The sequence below is a fragment of the Corvus cornix genome, chromosome 2 (genome assembly GCF_000738735.6).
Source record: "Corvus cornix cornix isolate S_Up_H32 chromosome 2, ASM73873v5, whole genome shotgun sequence".
Lineage (NCBI taxonomy): Eukaryota > Metazoa > Chordata > Aves > Passeriformes > Corvidae > Corvus > Corvus cornix.
In genome coordinates this window covers 109,986,791-110,008,755 of record NC_046333.1, presented here as the reverse complement: position 1 = coordinate 110,008,755, position 21,965 = coordinate 109,986,791, and the positions used below count along the sequence as shown (strand labels likewise).

At 37.5% G+C, this 21,965-nt stretch overlaps 1 protein-coding gene across 4 annotated transcripts in view; it reads left to right on the top strand.

The window, feature by feature from the left end:
- Nucleotides 1-21,965, top strand: part of TRAPPC8 (trafficking protein particle complex subunit 8) — a 53,049-nt gene that overhangs the window by 14,933 nt on the left and 16,151 nt on the right. For all 4 annotated transcript variants that reach the window (XM_039548773.1, XM_039548772.1, XM_039548771.1 and 1 more), the window contains 15 exons: nucleotides 1,232-1,479; nucleotides 3,038-3,153; nucleotides 4,487-4,637; nucleotides 5,957-6,057; nucleotides 7,527-7,632; nucleotides 9,172-9,303; nucleotides 11,306-11,530; nucleotides 12,554-12,662; nucleotides 13,407-13,601; nucleotides 13,792-13,922; nucleotides 15,047-15,121; nucleotides 15,832-15,958; nucleotides 17,001-17,158; nucleotides 17,949-18,391; nucleotides 20,734-20,881. In XM_039548773.1, the coding sequence (XP_039404707.1) occupies nucleotides 1,232-1,479; nucleotides 3,038-3,153; nucleotides 4,487-4,637; nucleotides 5,957-6,057; nucleotides 7,527-7,632; nucleotides 9,172-9,303; nucleotides 11,306-11,530; nucleotides 12,554-12,662; nucleotides 13,407-13,601; nucleotides 13,792-13,922; nucleotides 15,047-15,121; nucleotides 15,832-15,958; nucleotides 17,001-17,158; nucleotides 17,949-18,391; nucleotides 20,734-20,881 (2,465 nt within the window). The remainder of the gene's footprint in view (nucleotides 1-1,231; nucleotides 1,480-3,037; nucleotides 3,154-4,486; nucleotides 4,638-5,956; nucleotides 6,058-7,526; nucleotides 7,633-9,171; nucleotides 9,304-11,305; nucleotides 11,531-12,553; nucleotides 12,663-13,406; nucleotides 13,602-13,791; nucleotides 13,923-15,046; nucleotides 15,122-15,831; nucleotides 15,959-17,000; nucleotides 17,159-17,948; nucleotides 18,392-20,733; nucleotides 20,882-21,965) is intronic.

The window sequence follows — 21,965 nt, the reverse complement described above, 5'->3', positions numbered from 1 at the left end:
GGGCTCATATTTTGTAAGATTGAATGTACTGTCTGCAAACTCTGGTAATTAGTAAAAATTACATATGATTAAATGGTCAATTTTCATAATAATGAAAGTTTTGGTTTGTATCCTCTGCTATAACTTGGAAGCTGAGGTTTTGGAGCTTTTTTGGTCCTTGGTTTTAGTATTAAATCTGTAAACGTCAGGGAAGTGCTTAGTTTGTAGGCTGTTTGGAAGCGCTTGCCTTGGAACTCAGCTTGTGGATGGGAGAGAATAGTAAATGAAATTGAGTGGAAATTAATGCACCCTTAAAAAATAATTCAGATAACAGTGTAGGATTCAGATGAGAGGCATTATCAAATAGGGAAAAAGTGAGGTACCCTGCATTGTCTGGCCTGCCTCAGCCCGGATCCTTCATATCTCACCTGAAATGCATTTGGAGACCTAGCATGTGTAGGACAGCCTACAGTTGCCATCTTTCTAAGGCCTTGCAGACCAGATGTAGTCTGGGAGCTGCTAACTGAACTTTACAAACTCAGCTTTACTTTTCATGAGTAAAATCCGTTAAGGATTTGCTTTCACAATTCAGCTTTGCTTGGTGCCAGATAGGGCAAGCTGATTTTCTTATAAATAAGAGAACTGCTTAAGTCTTAGAATGAAGCAGTGTCTCAGTCTATTTCAGAGAGCTAAATGCAATAGTAGTCAGCAGCCCTTCTCACTGAATGAAGAGGAGTTCGGAGGAAATTGTTTTACATGTTGATTGCTTGGAAGGACATGGAAAATTATGTTTGTTTTGTTTAAGTTTTTTTTTAACCTTAAAACATAAGCAGGAAAAAAGATAATGGACCCAATGGATCCATTGTAGTAATTGCTGCATTTCCAACTTTCATGAATGCTTTATTTTGATTTTAATGTTTCTATAGTTTTCCTTCAGTGTTGATATTAGTCAGCATACTGGAAGATTTTTTTTGCACTGTAGTTGAGAACCAAAACCGTACATATTTAGCCATGTTGTAATTCTTGAGATTCCTTGAACTTTCTGCGAATTTCAGGAATGATGCAATACTCAGTGCTGTGCTGCTGCCTGCTCAGCATTGATCTATAATGTAGAACAGTTGGTGAATTGCTTTGCTTTACAGAGTTCTGAGTAAGGAAAGCTTTGAAGTAGGTTAGTAAAAATGATCTTTAAAACCCAAAATGTTTAAGTGACTTTATACTTACTGGAGTTTTTGTTTCAATCTTTCAACAGATGGCTTGTCAAATAACTTTAAGACTCACCCCCTTCAACTGGATCATCCCAGTGGCAGTTTGGATAGCACTGATTACATGAAGGCTTCTACATCGCTGCAAGACTCGAAGAAGTCAAATTCTGGGACACCTCATGGTGCTTGTTTAACTCTCACAGATCATGATCGAATTAGGCAGTTCATACAGGAATTCACATTTCGGGGACTTTTGCCACACATAGAGAAAACAATTCGACAGCTCAATGATCAGGTCGGTTTACTCTTAAAAATACTTTGTGCTATAAGGAAAAACGGTTGGGGTATAAATCCAGTTATCCAAACATCTGTTTTGACAGTATTACTTCCTTCTGTTTCTAATGATTCAACGCTCTTGCTGAAAACTGTAAGTAGATTTAAGAGAAATAACTGAAGTTCTCATTATTGCTCAATTTGTCATCTAAAAAAATGAGTACTAATTTGTATCAACAGCTCCAGTGCAAGGTGGCTTCTTGGTGAAAGCCTGTCTGAACTGTTTCCAGGAAAATCTGTTCTTGACCCTAAAATCTTAATATTCTGTTCTCTTGGACGATTCTGGCATGGGGAACAAAATGGACTTTGTGTTTCAACATCAGAATACACAGCTAAATTTAAGAAATGCATTTAATCGATAATCATCTGCAAAAAAAGCTGCATCCTTCAGTTGCTACTTGACAGGGAAAAAAATGCAGGGACACCCTGAATCGTGTAACTCTGATCTTAGCAGTTTTTGCAGGGAATATGCTTCTCTCAAACTAGGATTTTTTGGAAGTGTGATTAATATCACGTCCATGTTAAGTCAAGTGCATACATTAAAGTTATTTGCATCACAGTTCTTTTACAAGTGTTTCACTCTTATATGCCCTTAAACAACTGCAGAGATGGATTGACTTACATTAGTGCAATCAAATTACTGTATTTAGCATTAAGTCTTGGACTCAAATATCAGTCTATTATCTGACTTCTGATTTTATTTTGATTGGATTGTCTATTCAAGTTGTAGTTTTAAGTATGAGGGCTTTTCATACTAAGGATCATGTCCTGTAAGGTATGCTCACTCCTTGAATTTACTTCTGGGAGTTTGTATGTGCTGACCATATTTACATTTAGTAAGTTTTATGAAGAAACATTAAAAAGAAGTGGTTACATAAAGTGTAGCAAACAGGAATGTAGGATAAGCTCCTAGTTCTGGTAGGAAAATGGAGATGTTCCGCTTTTTAAAATTGCCTTTTAAGAGTGATATAGTTTGCCTTATAGAATGGGAGTGGTAGTTCCCTGCAGAAGTTTCCTTCTAAGTGGAAGTTATCTGAAAGAATAAAGTTGTGTAACTTTGCTTGGAGGTGTGGCTCATACCTTTGACACTTGAAATTGATGTTCATGGTGTGATAATGCTTTATGTGGATGGTCACAGAAGGTTCTTTCTTGTAGTATGCACTTAGTCTAGATTTTAAGTTGGACTGCTACCGCAAATTAGATATTCTAATTATTTAGAATTTAGTTTTCAAACAGATGTATCAAATGTTCAAGTTCTTAAGATGGATATTTCTCCAGTTTACAGAAAGAATATGAACCTCAACTGTCTGAGATGAAATAGATACGTGAATTGCAACTTCTATCTCAGTGTCAGAGATTAATTCTAAAGAAGTGTGATCTTAGTTATCTTACTCCTTTTATTTATTTCTGTTTTATGGAGGAAAAAACAATTTACAAAGCCATAATGAAGCTTGGCTTTTTATATTAGTTTAACTTAGATCTTTTGCAATGTAGTGCTCTAATTCAATGTCTTTCTCCAGTTAATATCCAGGAAAGGCTTGAGCCGATCACTGTTTTCTGCTACTAAAAAATGGTTTAGTGGCAGCAAGGTTCCAGAGAAAAGTATAAATGAACTCAAGAACACTTCTGGTTTGCTGTAAGTAATCTCAGTCCTTATTTTTAGATCTAAACTGTAAATGTACCTTTTTTAGGTGGGGAGGGAAAGCCTGTGTTTATTTGATGGTGGTGTTCTGTAGTGTGAACTAAACCAGAGTGTTGTGAATGACTTTAATTAGAAAAAGGCATGAAAAGTACTTTGCCTAAATATGCACAATAAAGGAGAAGCAGACCTTAAAGAAAAAGGGGATAAAATAAACTGTTTGCGGAGTCATCTGCCTGCTCTATTTTCAGTGAAGCTTTCTAAGTTAATAAGAGCACATGTTTTTAACAGTAATAGTAATAAAAAGAAGCTATGGTTTGCCACGAGGGATTCTTTTGAGATTTATACAAGTACAAGTTTGTACAAGTTTTTCACTTGTCATTGCAGCCAAACCCCATCTTTAGGTGTTTTTGCTTATGTAACTATGCAATTTACTCCAGTAGAGTGTTGAGTGTATTGCTTTTGCAATATGTTCAAGAGCTAAAGTAAGAGGAATTTCATACTTAGTGCACCTGCTTCTTAGTATACACTAAAACCAGGTTCTAAGTGTTACCAAAATACTAATTCTGTATGCTTTTGGTAGTTTCCCTCTGTGAATTAGGATGTATAATCATGAAAATCACTCTCCAACTGTCTTTACCACAGAAGTCTAAATAATTTTTGGTCATTATCTAGTCAAGGGTAATGCCCTTGACATGCACCTGCAGCTTCAAATGTCTATGTTGTGTGTCTTTGGATTCATGATCAGAATGTTGCTAATTCCAGCTTTTTGTTTTGAACTCCTAAGTGTAATTTACTTCCTACAACATTTGAAATACATGTGTTTGTGAAAATGTATTTGATTATTACTGAAGTGATTCATATATATATTGGATTAACTAAAAGTTGGATTGATGCTTGCAGAGGACAGGAACTTGCACAGTGTTTTGGCATAAAGCATAGTTTTTTGGTGGACTTACTTCTTTCAAAAAAATGGGGAGAAATAACTTACAGCCAAGTGAACAGTCAAAGTCTTTTTTTTTTCCCTTCTCATACAGCTGTGCTTAGCTCTAATGGTTAATCTGACTGAGCAGTTTCAGTGGTAGTTATAAACTCTATTCAGTATTTCTTGGCTAAGAGGAATGCTTGCTTTGAGTGTTACTGGAACAGTGAATCTTGTTAATCAGAAAGTAGGATGTGAAACCAAGCTACCAGTGGCAGAAAGGAAGCAGCTTCACTTTCCTTAGCTGTTTTTGGGCAAGGCTGAAGCAATGCAGGTTTTATTACTACTTTGTGAATAGATATTAAGGTGAGAGAGGATGACTTTGAATTTAAATATTTGTATTTATAGGTATCCACCAGAAGCGCCGGAGCTTCAAATCCGGAAAATGGCAGACTTGTGCTTTTTGGTGCAGCACTATGAACTTGCATATAGCTGTTACCATACAGCAAAGAAAGACTTCTTAAATGATCAGGCAATGCTTTATGCAGCTGGAGCACTGGTTGGTACTTCACATAACATGAACATTCTGTGAACTTTTTCTAATAAGCTCTAATATTTGTCTGAAGGTAACAAAATGCAATCTCCCTCCTCCACCTCCAAGTTTGTAAGGATCTCCCCAAATTTGCTGCATATCTTTAAGAAACTCTAGAGTGTTGTAAAATCTGTTTTCTGCTGTTATATGAAGGCAATAAAGGTGTGACTAAAAACTGGAGAGTTAATTCTTAAAGTATGGAAAGGAGAAAACCTGGAATGCAACTTCCAGAAAAATGGATCTTTAAACTGATAACTCAAAGCCAGATATAAAATAGCTTTATAGTATCTCTTCTAGGCTTTGGCAGAATACTTATTTGCTAGAAAGTCAAGACACTGTCACTATAAATATTGTATTGTGCCTATTTTGGGGGGACTTAAGACTTGAAGGCTATACTTTGAGTATATTACAACTGAATTCCACTCTAAACACATACTCATTCATTATTTCCTCCTAAGAATTTATTTATGACTAAAGTAATTTTCAACAAGATAAATGGGAGTACTGGAGGAAAATGAGTAATTTGATCAATTTTTAGAAGATACATTTTGTAAACTTTAGTCTGGTTAACTTGCTAAAATTTGAAACTCTGCTTCACAGAGCTGTGGAGGCATTATTGTACACCTTTGCATCTTGATTAAAACTTTTACATAAATGTGTGTTTTTACAGTTCAGACAGTTGCTCTGCACTTGGATAATCTGAATAATCAGAAAAATATTAAGAAATCTTAATTTCCAAATGAATAGAAGCAGTCTTAATTATGAATTTGTTGCAATATGCTAGTCTTAGTCTTTACTTTCTGCAGAAGAACTTTGCTACCATGTTTTCAATCCATGGAAAAAGAAGTAAAATTTCAGACTGCATGTTTACTAGAGCTTCCTTGGAAGCTGATAGTGTAATTTCATATAGTCAAAACTCAAAAACAGTCCTCATCTTAAAATACATGGTAGTGCTACTTTATCAGGAAGATTGCTCCTGCAGTAGGAAATTCTTCTGGATTTGTAAAACAGTACTGAATCAATGTTTCTGCACGATGTTGGGGGTACTGTCAACTGCAAAGACTTCTGTGTGTAACTCTCTGGCTGCTGTGTGGCTAATTATAAGCAGAGCCATAAATCGGCTGTTGTATTAAACCTTTTATCAGTTATAGTGTGTTGGATACTTTTATACGCCAGTAACTGATTAGATGAAGATCTTTAGTAGCTGTTGAAACATGTTCCTCAGCCTTTTGAGGCTTATGATTTGTTGAAAAAACTACAGTGACAGTACTGAATTTCTCTTGTAGGAAATGGCAGCAGTATCAGCTTTTCTTCAGCCTGGAGCTCCTAGGCCATATCCTGCTCATTATATGGAGACAGCAATTCAGACCTATCGAGATATCTGCAAGTATGTTATTTACTTTTGTACTGATCCAATGAAAGATCTGGTGGCTTAACTTTCTTGCCCTGCACAGTGATAGTGCCAGATGATCACAGAGTAATGGTAACTCTTTAAAGAGTAAGATAAGCTAACATATCTAGGATAGCATGAGAGGAGATCTGGGCTGTTCTTAACAGAATGCCTATTGGACTTGTGTACTGAATTCACATGGTGGATTTTTAGATAGTGGGGTGGCTGCAAGGAAGGTTTCTGTGAGAAGACAGCAGGAGCTGCCTGTGGCAGAATCAGTTTTCACTCAGTTCCAAAATGGACATGGCTGCTGCCCAAGCTGGGTGTGTTGGTGCTGGTGTTACCTCTGAGACAATACACTTAAGAAATGGTAAAAATACCATTTACAGCAGCAGCTGTGAGAAAGGAGTGAGAAAATGAGAGAAACAGCTCTGCTGATACCAAGGTCAGGAGAAGGCAGTGCTTTGCTGCAGCCTGTGGTGAAGACCATGCTGAAGCAGATTTTCCCCTTGCAGCCCACAGAGATACATGGGAAAGCAGGGATCTACCCTGCAGCCTGTCCCAATGGCAGAGCAGGTGGACATACCCTGAAGGTGGCTGTATAGAGCCTATGCCACAGCAAGTTGCTGTCAGGAACTGTGACCTGTGAAGAAACCACACTGGTTCCTGAAGGACTCTACTCTACAAAAAGGATACATGTTGGAGTAGTTCTTGAAGAACTGTATCTGTGAGAGGGACCCCACACTGAAACAGGGGAGGAGGATGTGGAGGAAGAAGCAGCGTAGGAGAAATGTTATGAAGTGATCGCAACTCCTTTTCCCCATTTCCCTGCCCTGCTTGCAGGGAGGAGAAGGTAGAAGAGTTGGGAGTGAACTTGAGCCTGGGAAGGAGGATTTGTCAGGAGAAGGTGTTTTATTTCTGTTTTTTTTTATCACTGTGCTATTCAGTTATTGACTGCCAATAAATTAATTTAATCTTCCCTCAAACAAGTCTGTTTTGCCCATAACTAACTGGTGAGTGATCTCCCTGTCCCTTTCTCAGCACGTGAGGTTTTTAGTCTGATCTTCTTCCCCTGTGTTGCTGAGCAGGGGGTGTGATACAGCCGCTTGGTGGGCACCTGGTACCCGGGTACAACTTGCCAGTACAACCTGCTTCTAACTCTTGGACTTCTTGTTCATCAGATTATTTTAGTTGGTATTTTTATAAATACAGTACTGTTCTCAAAAATGCTGTCCAGCTTTGGCTTTTATGAAGCTCATATTATGGTGGGATAGGGCACTTAATGTGTCAATCTGTATGTGGTTGTTTTGTGGGGAGTGAACTTTCATGTATTTTGCTTTAAGAAGGATAAGCGGCAGAACCTCAGTCTGATGCTGTGTGTAGAAAATAAGTAAGATTTGAGTTGAAAAGTTTTCTGAGGTTTATTTTGATAAATATTTATTAATACATGTATGTTTTTACTTTAGGAACATGGTGCTGGCTGAACGCTGTGTGCTGCTTAGTGCTGAAATCTTAAAAAGTCAAAGCAAATATTCAGAGGCAGCTGCTCTTCTGATTCGTTTAACCAGTGAGGTAAAACTCAGTAGCTTTCTCCATTTCTGCCCTCTCCGTATTTGTTTTCTTACCCAAACACTTCTAGGTTACCTTCTGATTCTTCTCCTACAATATTTTCTAGCCAAAGGTAGCAAATGAGCAGGTATAGAGCAGGAAATGAAGAAAACTGTTTACACTGTAAGTGAAGGAACTAGTATGGTTATTATTTTTCTAGTCAAATGGTTTTCTTGACTTCCTTAACCATGCTAAATATGTTATCTTTGGCTTAACTAATTTTCTTTGACATCTGATTAGCTCTTGGATGGTGTAGCTTAAGAACTCATGTGTTAAAAGTATTAGCATGGCTTGCCAGAACCATAATGGATGCTATCCCATATATAATCAGAAGTTCTCTATAGTTTAAGCAACTAAGGCATTACTGTAGCTCAGCTCATATGAATCGTTAGAGCCTTACTGTGTAAGTGAAACCCTACACTTCTGTGATATTAATTGGTGGAAATTAAACGTGGAATCAGCTTCTAACCCAGAAATTGTCTTGCTTGAAAAGGAGTGAAGAAAAGTGTAATACCAGTAATAGTATAGCATCTCCTTTGTAGCTTGGAGAGAAGTGTAACTGGTAGTTCTGACTTAGTTGCCAGCTGCACCAAATGTGGTGCTTCTGAGACTTTCCTGGGACAGATTAAGCGTGGAATAAATCTGTTTAGTTGTGTAATTTTCTTTCTCAAGTGTTTCTCTAGCTTCATTCTTGCCCTTTCAACTTAAGCTTGCTACCAGTGCTTATGAGAGCAGCCTAAGATATTTAAGCAAGGGATTTAAATACTATTAGCTCTGCACAATTGTTTTATAACTTGAAATTGCATGTAGTATGCCTGTGGTGCATTTTGGTAGTTGCAAGGAGAATCTTCATAGGATACTGCATTGGTGTCTGAGTGTATTTGCAGTCAGGATATATACTTGAACATCACTGATAGCATGGAGTCCAGTTGTGGTAAAATCAAGTAGATTCTGTTCTTATTGGTTAAAGTAATATAGCTGAGTCTTGGCAGGAGAAGAAAAGGGCGTGATAGAAAGAAATTGTACATTATTAAGAAATCAATAGGTTCAAAAGGCTCATGTGATAAAAGTTCACCAAGTTTCATTGCTCCCTCTATTTTTCTATCATCCTGTTAGAGGTCTTGTTTTTTGGTTCTAGCCTTAATATCTGCAGGGGGAGGGAGGGGAAAGGTAGGAGAGTGCTTCAGAGGTGCTGGTGTTTGAAACCGTAGCTTGAGTAACTGAAAAAGCAGAAAATATTTCTTTTGTTATTCATACTGAAACATGTTCATATATTCTTCACTAGAAGAAATAAGAACATGATGGTATTGAACACTATTGAAAAATACTTTTAGTCTTATTTTTATATGCTCACATACGTATATAATGTTTGCATATAAAAGAATCTTTGGCTTCACAGAACTCTTACAACTTACTGTCCCTCTTACCATTAAAACAAGGCCACTGTTGCCTTTTATGTTTTTATTCAACTCAGGCTAATTCTTCTTTTTTCCTTTTAAACAGGATTCAGATCTTCGCAGTGCACTCCTGTTGGAGCAGGCAGCCCATTGTTTTATAAACATGAGAAGTCCCATGGTTAGAAAGTTTGCGTTTCATATGATATTGGCTGGCCACAGGTTTAGTAAAGCAGGCCAGGTAAGTATTATCTTTCCACATGGAAAATATGCCTGGTATTTGATACTTTGAAAAACATGTTAAGTGTGTCATTAGTCCGGAAGAAGATTCTTGGCTTCTAACACTTCTGTGTTAGTCAGCAGTATCCTGTTCTGTAATCTTCTGAAAATGACTTCTGCGTTGATAGCCTTAGCCTTTTACTTCTGTTTTTGAAGTAATGCTGAAGATTGCTGACTTGCAGCTAAAGTGATATGTGTTTTCATTTCTGAGTCTCATTTTATGCACAGTAACATACAAGGCTTTTTTGGGCAAAGGAATATTTTCACTCATGAGATAAGAGTGACTTGTGGGAGAGAATTATTTGTTAAACTCAGTTTATTAGAATAATAGCAAAATTTAGATACTTGTTTTTCCTGGCGCCTTAAATACATGCTCTTTATTGGAGGTGCAGGTGCATGAACAGTTACTGCGCAACAAACCAAAGCATCTCTGTGGCTGTTAGACTTAAGCAACAGTTAAACCAATACAGATCAGATTGTTTTTACTCCCATTCACATGCCTTTCCAGGCAGCTCTAAGTGTGGTAGATAAACTTCGTTGGACAGAACTTCTGTGCTTTTTTTTTGCATTAGTTGCAGGATGCATTCTGTAAAGATAGCTTGTGCTTGATTCCTGCTGAGCTTGTTATTGCAAGACAATAATACAGGAGAACCAAGGCATCAAAATTCTGTTTAGAACAAAGCCCCGTGGTCTTGGCTGGGGATTTTCTCCCACCCTACCCAATCTCAGTCTCACTGTCCTGGTAAGGACTAAAAAAAGTATTTTTGCATTGTTGGCTTCTGTGATGTGAAGAATAGTAGGAGTACTTCTCCCCCTCCTTGGTTTTCTTCATTCAGTAGTTTTCTTGTCTGTTGTTATGACAGGATAGTACTGATAGGGAGCTATTGATCAATTTTTATTTATTTATTCTTTTATATCTTGTTCCTTTCTCTGGGAAAGTGAATGCATTTTGAAAAGTTTTGACTTTGTGTAACAGTTCTCTTTGTTGTTTGTGTCTGATATTTGTAGGGATTTTGGTTTCCAATAAATACTTTTACAGTGTTATAGGCAATGTAGCTTATTTTTTTTTCATATCCTTAGAGGTACCAAAATATAAAATGCTACTGAAGAGAAATCAGCCAGGCTGTTTAGCTGCAGACCATAATACCATATTTTAAAGTGTCACTAGTATGTGCCAGTGTTAAGGATTTACTGCTTGTACTCTGCTGTCATCACCGTACCAGTGTGAACATATATTAGGTTTTTCCCTCCCCCCCCATTACTGCTGTAAGTAAGGGAATGCTGTTGCCATTTTTTAGAAGCTGAGACTTAGCTGTACAGTGAATGTCTGTACAGGTGTTCAATACCTAGACTTGGGATTGAATGCCTGGGTCCTGATGTATGTACAGGGAAGGAACTGTGGAGCTGATTGGCATCGGACCATCCATCTCCCAGTGGCTGATCTGATTGGTAGTTTTTCTTGTATATACTGCAGGACTCTGTTTTGTTGGTTTGCTTGGCATGGATTTTTGTCCCAGCTATGTCTACTGATCAACAGTTGGCTGAAACTGTCACGCTGAAAGTTCAGTTTGAGTGGAATGAAATGTGTTAAATCCAGTTTATGTCCAGACATATCTTGGCAGCAGAGCTCTGTAGACTTTAGCAGTCAGTCCTAAAGGAACCTCACTGTTCTAAAAGTAGTCTTTTCTTTTTATTTGCATTTTTAACTTACTGCCTGTTACTCTAGTCTTTAGAAAATGTGAACTTCATCTAGAGGCTGGGCTCTGTACTGTAGGAACAAACACTTCTGTGCTTAGGTTAGTATTGACCAGATTCTGTGAGGCACAGTTCTGAAACATTACACTTTGCATAGTGGTGGGAGATGGTAAAAACTACTTTTCTGACTTACTGTTCAGTCTTCCTATATTTATAATTACAGTCCGTGGATAATGGGATTATTTGAGAAATGAACCTTTCTCTTGCAGAAGAAACATGCCTTACGTTGCTACTGTCAAGCCATGCAGGTTTACAAAGGGAAAGGCTGGTCTCTCGCAGAAGACCACATTAACTTCACCATTGGTCGTCAGTCCTTTACGCTTCGTCAGCTGGACAATGCTGTGTCTGCCTTCAGGCATATTTTGATCAATGACAGTAAACAGCCTCCAGCTCAGCAAGGAGCTTTTTTAAGAGAATATCTCTATGTCTATAAGGTAAATTACTTGCTTGTCTCTGTTTCTTGAGTAATAAGTGATTTTATTACCACTAATTTTCTATTAAATCATTAAATGATTTCCTGTTTTATCTGCCTTGTTCCAGGGTTGGTTTTTTTTTTAATCTAGTTGATGTGTTCAATTTTTTACTTCAGACTTCAAAAGCCCACATATGCTGCATCTCATATGTGCAGTACTTTCACAGATGGATATTATGATGGGTTATTAGTACAGTAATGTAATAGATGTGTTTTTATTACAATAAAGTGAAGTCTTCTTTTTGGGGGTCATGGCTGAATTGTAGTTGTGATAAGTTTTATCATTTTTTAGAGGAAATGGATCTGTTCTGTTTTGATGAATTTATAATGATTTGGGGGGCTTTTGATAATACATCTTTAATAAAGACAAGGTAGCTCTGTCACCATCCATGTAGTGAATTTCATTCTTTAATAAGGATAAAATTTGATGAATCAAGTGACTCACTGAGTTGTGTTTAAGTTCATGAGTGATTCTGGATTGAAGTATACCATATGCATTATGGGGTGTTTAGTGCTGATATTGCCACACGATATGCAGCCATGTAGATACTGTCTTTTAAAGCTTATGAACAGAATTTCTGTGCTGTTTAAGTTATGGCAGACCTTACCCAAAGGCTGGTGTTTGAGTCCACGGCTCAGCTTGGTGAGAGTCTCATTTAATGGTGGTGGGATAGTGAATATAGTTTATCAAATTCTGAGTTAGAGAGTCAAGCTTTGCATCAAATAAGGCTTGTAATAGCAACGCAGCCACAGTAATGATTAGATTTCAGGGCTAAAATAATTATTCTCCTTTGCCCATAAAGATTTCACTATCTTTAAACTCCTGTTGAAGAAAAAAAAAATCTATGTCAAAGAGTTAATTGAAATTATTTATTCCATCTTAAAAGTACTCCCTGTTCAGACATTGAGTGTTTTTAACTTGGCCTCCTTATCATTCAGCCATTGGTAGGTAGTGTACATGACACTCTTGTTTTCTTTGCTCCAGAATGCAACTCAGCTGTCACCTGATGGTCCCTTACCACAGCTTCCTTTACCATATATTAACAGCTCAGCAACTCGTGTTTTCTTTGGGCATGATCGACGACCAGCAGAAGGTTAGAAAATGATATGTAAACAGTTTCAAGTCCCTTTTTTAAGGAACCAAAATACATGCAAGAGTTGGTGTCATTTAAAAAAACTCTGTCGTTATGTAAAACTAAAATGACTAGGTAACTTAAAAATATTTTAAAAGAAAAGCTTGAGCTTAGTATCTACTTGCTGGATGTTTTCAGACTTCCTGTGTAAATATGAAATCTGTGTATGTGGTTGTGCTGACTGCCACTGTTTTTCATACCTGGAAAGCGTCAATGCAAGTTTGTAATGAACTTCATGAAAGGGGTTATTATTGCTGGAGCAAATACTGGACACTAGTGGCAATGCTAGAAATTAGCTTTACAGTTAACTTCCTCTTGGATGAAATATTTGAAACACTCTGATTCCTAAATGTAAAGAAGGCTGAGTGGAAATTCTTATATAAACCAGGGCTATACTGTGGGGTTGTAGTCTGTTATAAAATAAAAATGATCTGTAGCCTGAGTATACCACGTAGCTTGCTAAAATCTTGGAATGCCATGCTATCCAAATTGAACTATACTCAAATTATTCTCAGTGTTGTCTTCCATGTGTGTATTTCAAAATGTCTTGCAATTCACTCTTCTAAATCAATTGTAGCATAAGAATGCTAGTGACCTAGAACTTAAAGTATCTTAAGAATAGTTACCAAACTGCCAGTGCGGCCCTCTGGTGCAGCTGTTGCACGTTGCTGTTCTCGCTTTCTAAGACTGCCTTTCTCTCTCCAGGTGAAAAGCAGGCAGCCACGCATGTAAGCCTGGATCAGGAGTATGACTCGGAATCATCACAACAGTGGAAGGAACTCGAGGAGCAGGTTGTGTCTGTGATAAATAAAGGAACAATACCTTCAAACTTTCAACCAACACAGTTCTGTTTAAATCGCTACTCAGATAACTCCAAATTTCCACTTGCTGTGATAGAAGGTAAAGTTAAAATTTTTACACTTCAGAAATAAACTGAGTTAGATAAATTTGTATAATATTTCCCCTTATTATAGATTTGAACTGACATTCTTGTCAAGTTGTTTGTACATAAATACTCTGAGATAGGTGAGCCTTCAGACTGTAATGGGGAAAGCCTGTTGTCATTATTTTTCTTGCACTTTTTTAATAGAACCAATAACTGTAGAAGTGTCCTTCCGAAACCCTCTGAAAGTTCCACTCCTTTTGACTGACCTTTCATTGCTGTGGAAGTTTCAACCTAAAGAGTTCGGTGCAAAGCATGACGGTGAAACAAAAGAGCGGGTAAGGAAAGCTTCGTCCTTTTCCACCCCAAACAGCTGCAGGTATGGAAAGAAAAAGACAAGAAAAGATGTAGCTACTGAAATTCTTTTCATTTTCAAAATTCCACAGTATGAAAACATTTAAGTATAAACATTAAACATGAAGGTTTAAGTGTAAACTAAGAAAAAAAGACAAGAAAAAAAGTAGCTATGGAAATTCTTTTCGTTTTAGCTAGATTTCCCTGGATCTGTAGGGTACAAAGCAGCCAAGTTAACAAACAAATTGTAACGTGTATCGTAAAGCTGAATGCAAAACAAAATACTTCCAAGATTTCATTGTACGTGTACTACATCTATTTTGAGTCACACTAGACTTGACCTGCAAATATGAGTGTCAATAGGTAGATTATCAAATACTCTATTCTATTTGAGCTACTGTACATTTGAGTACATAGTGAAATGTGTGTTCTGAGAAATGGTGCTCGTATAACATAGGAACATCCTGGTATCTTGATTAGAAGAGAAATTAAAATTTATTGTATTAAAAATTAATGTTTTGAATACTTTAGATGAGCTATTGTACTACTGTTTAACTTAATGCTTCAATTAATGCTGCTGAAAGCTCTAATGGACTGTTCTCACATGTATGTTTTAAAGGTTTTAGTATGTTCTAATACTGAATATTACAGGAAATTCATAAATAATTTGTTTCCCTGGCCAAAACATTTGGAACACAGTGATCTCTAAAGGTGCTGCAAGTATTTACCAGAGTTATAAACATGGTTCCACATAGTTTAAGTCTCAAGGCTTACCCTACACTTTCCATTCTGTCCTGATCTGAACTGCTACTTTAATGGTGTGATAAATACTTCTGTGAATATCAGTGAAACTGACTGGGAATGGTTCCAATTTATAGTCCTAAATCTTAAATTTCTCTAAAGTATATGTTTACTGAGCTCTCAAGCTGCTTTTTTAATTCATAAATGCTTAGAAGCTGGGCATGCAGCACTTGCTTGTTATAACTGTTCGGAAATTTGTATGATTTTTTTTCCCTTGGACACTTTAGGAAGGGTATTGGAAATATTATTTATGGCACTTTTTCTGCTTAGGAGTAATAGTATCTAAAGAGCTGTTTGTTCTTTTCAGGGTATGTGTGATGAAGATATGGTAGGAACTGAAGCAATAGCAGAATTCTTAATTAATAGTGAGGAGACAAAAGTGGTAAGTACTATGCTTTGTTTTAAAAATAGTTTTTTCAGTGTTGAACTTTAGTGTGCGTTTCAAACCTGTTATGATTTGAACTTAATGCTAAACTAACAGAATACATGACTGAATCAGAGGTTCCAGTACCTCATATATCTTATCGCTGTGCTTAAATGTGACAGGACCAGAGGCAGTGGGCACAAGAGGCTCCACCTGAACATCAGGAAACACTTATTTATAACTTTATTTATAACACTTACTTATTTTGTAAATGTGATGGCGTTTGAGCACTTGGCACAGGCTGTCCAGAGAGTTTGTGGAGTATCCATCTTTGGAGATGCTAAGAGCCCTTTGGATATGGTCCTGGGCAGCTGGCTCTAAATGGCCCTGCTTGAGCAGGCAAGTTGGGCACGATGACCTCCAGAAGTCCATGAAGTTCATTCCAGCTTCAATCATTCTGTGATCCTGCCCCTGTTAATCGCAGTAGAAGTTAGCTTTAAGGATTTTTTCCTAACATAATGAACATTTCTCAGCTGCGAACTGGTTTGGTAAATTCTGTGTATATGGAATGCTGATTCTAGTAAATGATCTGTATTTACTGTTGCAGTTACATCTGACACACCTATAAAGTAAATGTAGCTGTGAGTGTGTTTAGCAATTGGACATTTAAATGTAATAGTACTTCTTTCTAGTAGCAACAACAACAAAAATTTAACATATCTCCACAGGCAAGACTAAAGCTCTTTCCCCATCAAACAGGGGAGCTACATATTCTGGGAGTCGTTTATAATCTTGGCACGGTTCAAGGTGCTGTGTCATTAGATGGGATAGATCCTTCTATTGGATTACAGACAGGTAAGTGTATTATTATCTTAAATTGTGTGTTTTTGGAAGGAGGAGACATGGCTTCTGCAGGATATAACTAAATTCTGGTGTTTGACTACCATGATGCAAGGCTTTCCATCAGGTAGGGACGTAGAAATAAGAGAACTGAAACGGGAAAAGAACAAATTGTCTCTTTTAGGAATCCCATGAAGCATGGGATCCATGGAAGCATGCCTGATCCATACTTTATTGCTCCTTTTAAATCTGTTGAAATTTTGAAACCAGTAAAAAATCAAAATGTAAATATTCCATCTATGCCATGATGAATCTGTAAGGACTCTCATTGACTCTCTTGCCATTCATTTTTCTTCTGCATCCTTTTGCTTTGTTAACTTTCAACTTTTGTTTAAATGTTGCACTGAAGTTCTTTTTAAAGATTCCCAAATTTAAATTTGGCTGATACAGTTTTTTTTTAGCATCTTGAATTTCCTTTACATTAATCTATAAATGGACAATTAGTTGCATGCTACTTGATCTGTTTTGTTGAGTCATTCATCTGAAACTGTCTCCCACATGGAGACTTTAGTTGTTGGATGAAATGGAGATTAAAACGTGTGAAAGTGTCTGAAAGAAATAGAAGCTTGTTTATCTAGAGGCTGGAAACGTTTTGAATAAAAACGATTTGGAGAGTGGTTGCTGTCTTTAAAGGAAATAATCCTTTAAGTGACTTTTCCAGCCTGGCAGAAACTGGGAAAGGAAACGAATGCATCAACTTCATGCACTATGTCTGCCAGTTCCCTTCCAGTTGTAGCCAAACTATTGAAGGGCAGAGTAAGTCCACAGCAATGGATAACTGGCTGTTGGAACTTGAACTGGCCGTGTGTTATGTGACTGTAAGCTTTGAATAGTTCTTTGTTAGTGAGGCTGCTTAACCAATGAACACTGCATGTGCCCAGTAACAAAAATCAAAATGACTTTTGAGATTGGATTGGGAGCTTTGGATCATTCCTTGGAGGCAAAGTTAGGAATTAAAAAACACAACTAAACAAAAGTTTTAAAAATTTTTTTTCAGGAAAGTTTGTTTCCAATGGGTTATCTGTACGAGGACGACAAGATTTAGAAATCCAAGGACCTCGACTTAATAACACAAAAGAGGAAAAAACATCGATTAAATACGGACCTGATCGACGTTTAGATCCCATTATTACAGAAGAAATGCCTTTGTTGGAGGTGTGTAGCTACTCCTGTTGGCAGTTTTGAGAAAATAGCTAAATGCAGTTTGTAAATGTAATTCTAACAATGAAGGCTTGGATTTTGTTAATGCCTAAATCTTTCCAGGTAATTTGTGATCAGTGACAAACTTGTGTGGGTTTTTTCCAATTGAAACTCGAAGCCTCAAAATTAGTATCCTTCTGAAACTGCTGTATTCCCTTTAGAATTTTAGTTGCCAATAGCTTTGGTAGCCAGATTTTAAGGTGAGCAGGGAACATGCAAAGAAGCTTTTTTTCAGTTTGCTTGCCATTCATATAGAGTAGTTATTCCTGCTGGTTAATTAAAACATAGTGCTTTTCTCTTCTAGGGTTATTAAAATGGTCTTGCTAAGTGGTTAACGACAGGCCCCTATAGAGTGGGATAGATCAGCTAGAAGGGACTGCAGTGATCATCCAGTCCAGCTGCCTCACCCAGTTACAATATGTTAATGGCTTTGTCCAGATGCCTCTTGAACAGTGACAGGCTCAGGGCATCAACCTTCTCTCTAGGAAGCCTATTCCACTGTTTGACCACCCTCTCCATATAGAAACACATCTTAATGTCCAGTCTAAACCTCCCCTCGTGCAGCTTTGAGCCATTCCCGTGTGTTTGGTCACTAGATTTCAGGACAAAGAGATCTGCACCTCCTTCACTTCCCCTCAGGAAGCTCTAGGCAGCAGTATGGTTAGTGTTAATGGTTGTTTTCTTGAGCATTCCCAACTTAGCTCAGTGTTGAGGTTTTTATTTTTCCCTTTTCTCTCCCATATAGGTGTTCTTTATAAATTTTCCTACTGGGCTTCTCTGTGGAGAAATCAGAAAAGCATACGTAGAATTTGTGAATGTAAGCAAGTGTCCTCTTACTGCACTGAAGGTCGTGTCCAAGCATCCAGAATTTTTCACTTTTGGTGGGAATACTGCTGTTCTAACACCACTAAGTCCTTCAGCTTCTGAGAACTGTAGTGCTTACAAGACTGTTGTGACAGATCCTACCTCTGTGCGAACAGCACTGCTGTCTTCAGCTTCTTCTGCAGACTTTGGGATTGGCACGGGAGGTTCACCTGAAGTAATACAGGTTCCGCTTCCTGATGCTGTTCTTCTTCCTGGGGCTTCAGTGCAGCTGCCAATGTGGTTACGGGGACCAGACGAAGAAGGTGTTCATGAAATTAACTTCTTGTTTTACTATGAAAGTATTAAAAAACACTCAAAAATGTGGTAAGTTTTTCTAATCTACCTTTTCTGTCATACTTATTAGACACATTATAAACATTGTAATGTTAGAAGTAAATATTACTGAATTTCTCTCAATCACTGTGATGATGTGAAAATGGCCTGTTATCTGCTATTCTAAGCAATATTTTTTCTACTATATGATCTAATTTCCATATGAAATTTTGTAGCCTTCAGTGCTTTCATTGAAGTAGTAATGGGCTAATGGAATTCAGATAGCTTAATGATATCTGTGTAATACAAACTTAGTTCATATTTAGTTCATCTGGAACCACATCTTTCTGAGGCATAGGTTGAAAAATCGTAACCTAATTTCTTTCTACATTTTATAAAACAAAATCTTGTCTACCTTGAATAAAAGATTCTGTTCTTAGTTAAAATTTGGTTAGTAATTGTATTGTGATGAAATTTGTTCTCTTTGGAGGGGTTAAATACCAAGTTTGACTTGCAGGCTGTTGTATAGTTTCTTTTTGGACTATAGTTTCTTGAGAGAGTGCACAGGCAAGTTTGACACCACAAGCTAAAAAAGCCCCAAGAAATTCATTCACCGCTTCCTGTGGGCAGGCAGGTTTTCAGGAAAGGAGGGCTCCACCATGTGTAATGATTGCTTGGGAAGATGTGTTATCAGGCCCTGCTTTTTCCTTCTCCCTAGTTTTATTGCTGAGCATGACACCATATGGAATATCCCTTTGATCAGCTGGGGACACAGCTGTCCCAGTGTGTCCCCTCCCACCCTTTTGTGCAACCCCAGCCTGCTTGCTGGTGGGGGTGCGGTGAGGAGCAGAAAAGGCCTTGATCCTGTGCTAGCCCTGCTCAGCAATAACAAAAACATTCCTGTGTAAATACTATTTCTAGCACGAATCCAGAATGTGGCCACTTACCAGCTACTGTGAAGAAAATTGACTGTCCCAGCCTAAACCCTCACGCTTGATGTCTGTACCAGGGTTACTTCCGATAAGCTCTAGTAAGATGGACTGAATATCTTCTTGTGGGTGAAGCTTGTTTTCCAGGCTAGTTCTGAGAGAAAAACAAAGTTCATGTACCGTGAGACTGGTTTGCAGTGTAAACCAAAGCAGAGTAAGTTGAAGATGGTTGAGAGTGGATCAGTAGCATATTCTCAAAACTGAAGTCATGCAAATGCACTCTTGATTTAGATTTTTCCGTAGCTTCTGAAATACCGAAGTTAGCATTTCATTTGGCTCTAAGCTAGTCTGCAGGAATAGAGAACTTGTCCCCCTACAACTCATAGCATTCAGAAACGGAGGTGTTTGAGAGATGGAAGAGGGTTGTTTGAGAAATGTACTTACTCCCTATGGTATGTAACTTTTGAGGGGAACTTAAGGGAGCTGCTCTGGTTTAGCAGTGCTCTTTGTTGACTGAGCGTAACTTTTAAATGTTTAAAAAATGGTATAATTTGTGCCACTTGAAAGCTATATGGGCATCCGTATATCTGAATATTAACTGCAAAACTTTAAAGTTTCTTCTCCAGTTGTGACATTGTGAAGTAGAGTTTAGGAAGCCACTGATTTTTCCCTCCCAAAAACAAGTGTCACATGATGTTTCAGCATATTTAGTGGGTAATGCATATCAAACTTTAACATGCTTCTAAAATGTTTCCACATGGAAGTTACAGTAACTAAAAGCTTCTACATGGGAAAACCTCATGTCTTTTGATGGTGTCTAAGAATGGAATTGTACTCATCTTTAGAAAAACAGGAAGATAACTTTCACAAAGGGTCTGCTGTCCCCTGGAAAAAGGCAGGGTAGCAGTGGTTTGGTTCTCTTTTATTACCTTTTCAGGAGAATTTATTGAATGCGGTGGTATCCTAGTGCTTTTTAGTAAATACTTATGGCAAGAGATGAGATTAAGTAGTGGTCTTGCTATGGCTTATTTACTCAAAAACTATTTTCCAAGGCATTTCGTGGCATTAAATAGCTTAATGATATCTGTGTGCCAGTATGTGTCTGTTTGCTTTCACTCTGCCAGTTGTCTTCCATCTGAAATAGTTCTGATGTATTTTTCCTCACAGTAACACGTGACCCTTTTTCTCTAATGTTTCACACTGGCTAAGAGACTGTGTGTTTGAAGAGCACCTACCCATGCAGCAAGATGGTTAAAAATAAAGTAGGTTTGATAGGGTATCTTCAGTGAAAAGTGTATCTTTGGTGGTTGAAACAAATAAATTGTCTAATGGTCCTAATACTGACAAACATAAAAGCTAAATTTCTTGATGTCATGGTCTGGACAGTCCTGGTTGTTCAAAATGTTGTCTTTTTCTTTCTTTTTTTCTTTTCTTTTCTCTCCTCCCCCTTCCTCCCTTTCCTAGTCATAGAGTATTAAGGCACACTGCAGTTATTTGTACCAGCCGGTCTCTGCACATTAGGGCTACTGTCTGCCGAAGTAATGCACTTGGGGATGAAGAAGGCAGAGGGGACAACATGTTGCTGTTTGTGGATGTAGAAAATATCAATACTGTAAGTTCTTATTTTTATTAATAATAATACTGTCCTGAAGCTCAGCAGATGTGAGTCACCACTGGAACCAACACTCAAGTAAAAGGTTTTTCTACAGTAACTTTGCAAACACTAAATAAACCTTGCATATTTGTTCATTTCAATTGCTGTTGGAAAGAGTATTAAGTTACACCTCAACTCTCTGGAAGTCTCCTATACTAATCATATTGCAAGACTACAGTTCAGAGTGTTTTTAGGAAGATTTATTCCAAATCGATGAATGTTCTTGATCGCAACTTCCAAGATTGTCTCATTCAGAACTACCTGTGTCCTCTGCAACCTTTCAGTGAAAACACTAGTAGAATTAGTGGTAATGTCAAAGTCAAAATTTAAGCTCCAATTTGAAGGAAGTTTCTGTGTTTACATTTATCACCAAGCTATAAAGACATTTTTGCTAATATAAGCCAAATACAGATATGTCTGTTGTGATCTGTTGACTTACTAAAGCAGATGAAAATACTCAGTTTTTCATACCATGCTAATTTAAATTTACTTATTTTTTTGGTAAAGCTGCTCCCATTTTTTCAGTCACAAAGCAAGGTAACTGAATTGTCTGTTCATAGAATTCATAGACACTTAGTTGGTAATGGAACTGCTGAGTTGATTTGTCATTTTCTTTTAAAGGTGTGTACATTCTGGTTTTTTTCTTCATTTACTGAATATTGTCCACTCCTTTAGGGAGGGAGGAATGTTTTTATAAAGGACTTACCAAGTTAACAATATGAGGCTTAGTTTTCCACTACTACCTCACTCTTTACAAGAAAGGAAGCCAACTCCGAAAGCAACTTTTTATTGTGTCTATATGTAAACCCAAAATAAATAGATCTTGAGTTTCTAGGATTTATGACATAACAATCAATGCTCCTGAGGTAATCCTAGAAACTAAGTAGCTTTGTGGACAGTGTTCTGCATTGGAGTTAAAAAGCCTTGTTTTTGTTAAAGTCGTTCTTAATCTAAAATACTAGCTTGTGGATCTTTTTCTGGGGGATCCTTATTTCCTCTTTGTGTGGCTTTGTTTACTGGAATTGGAAGTTGCTGTGATCTG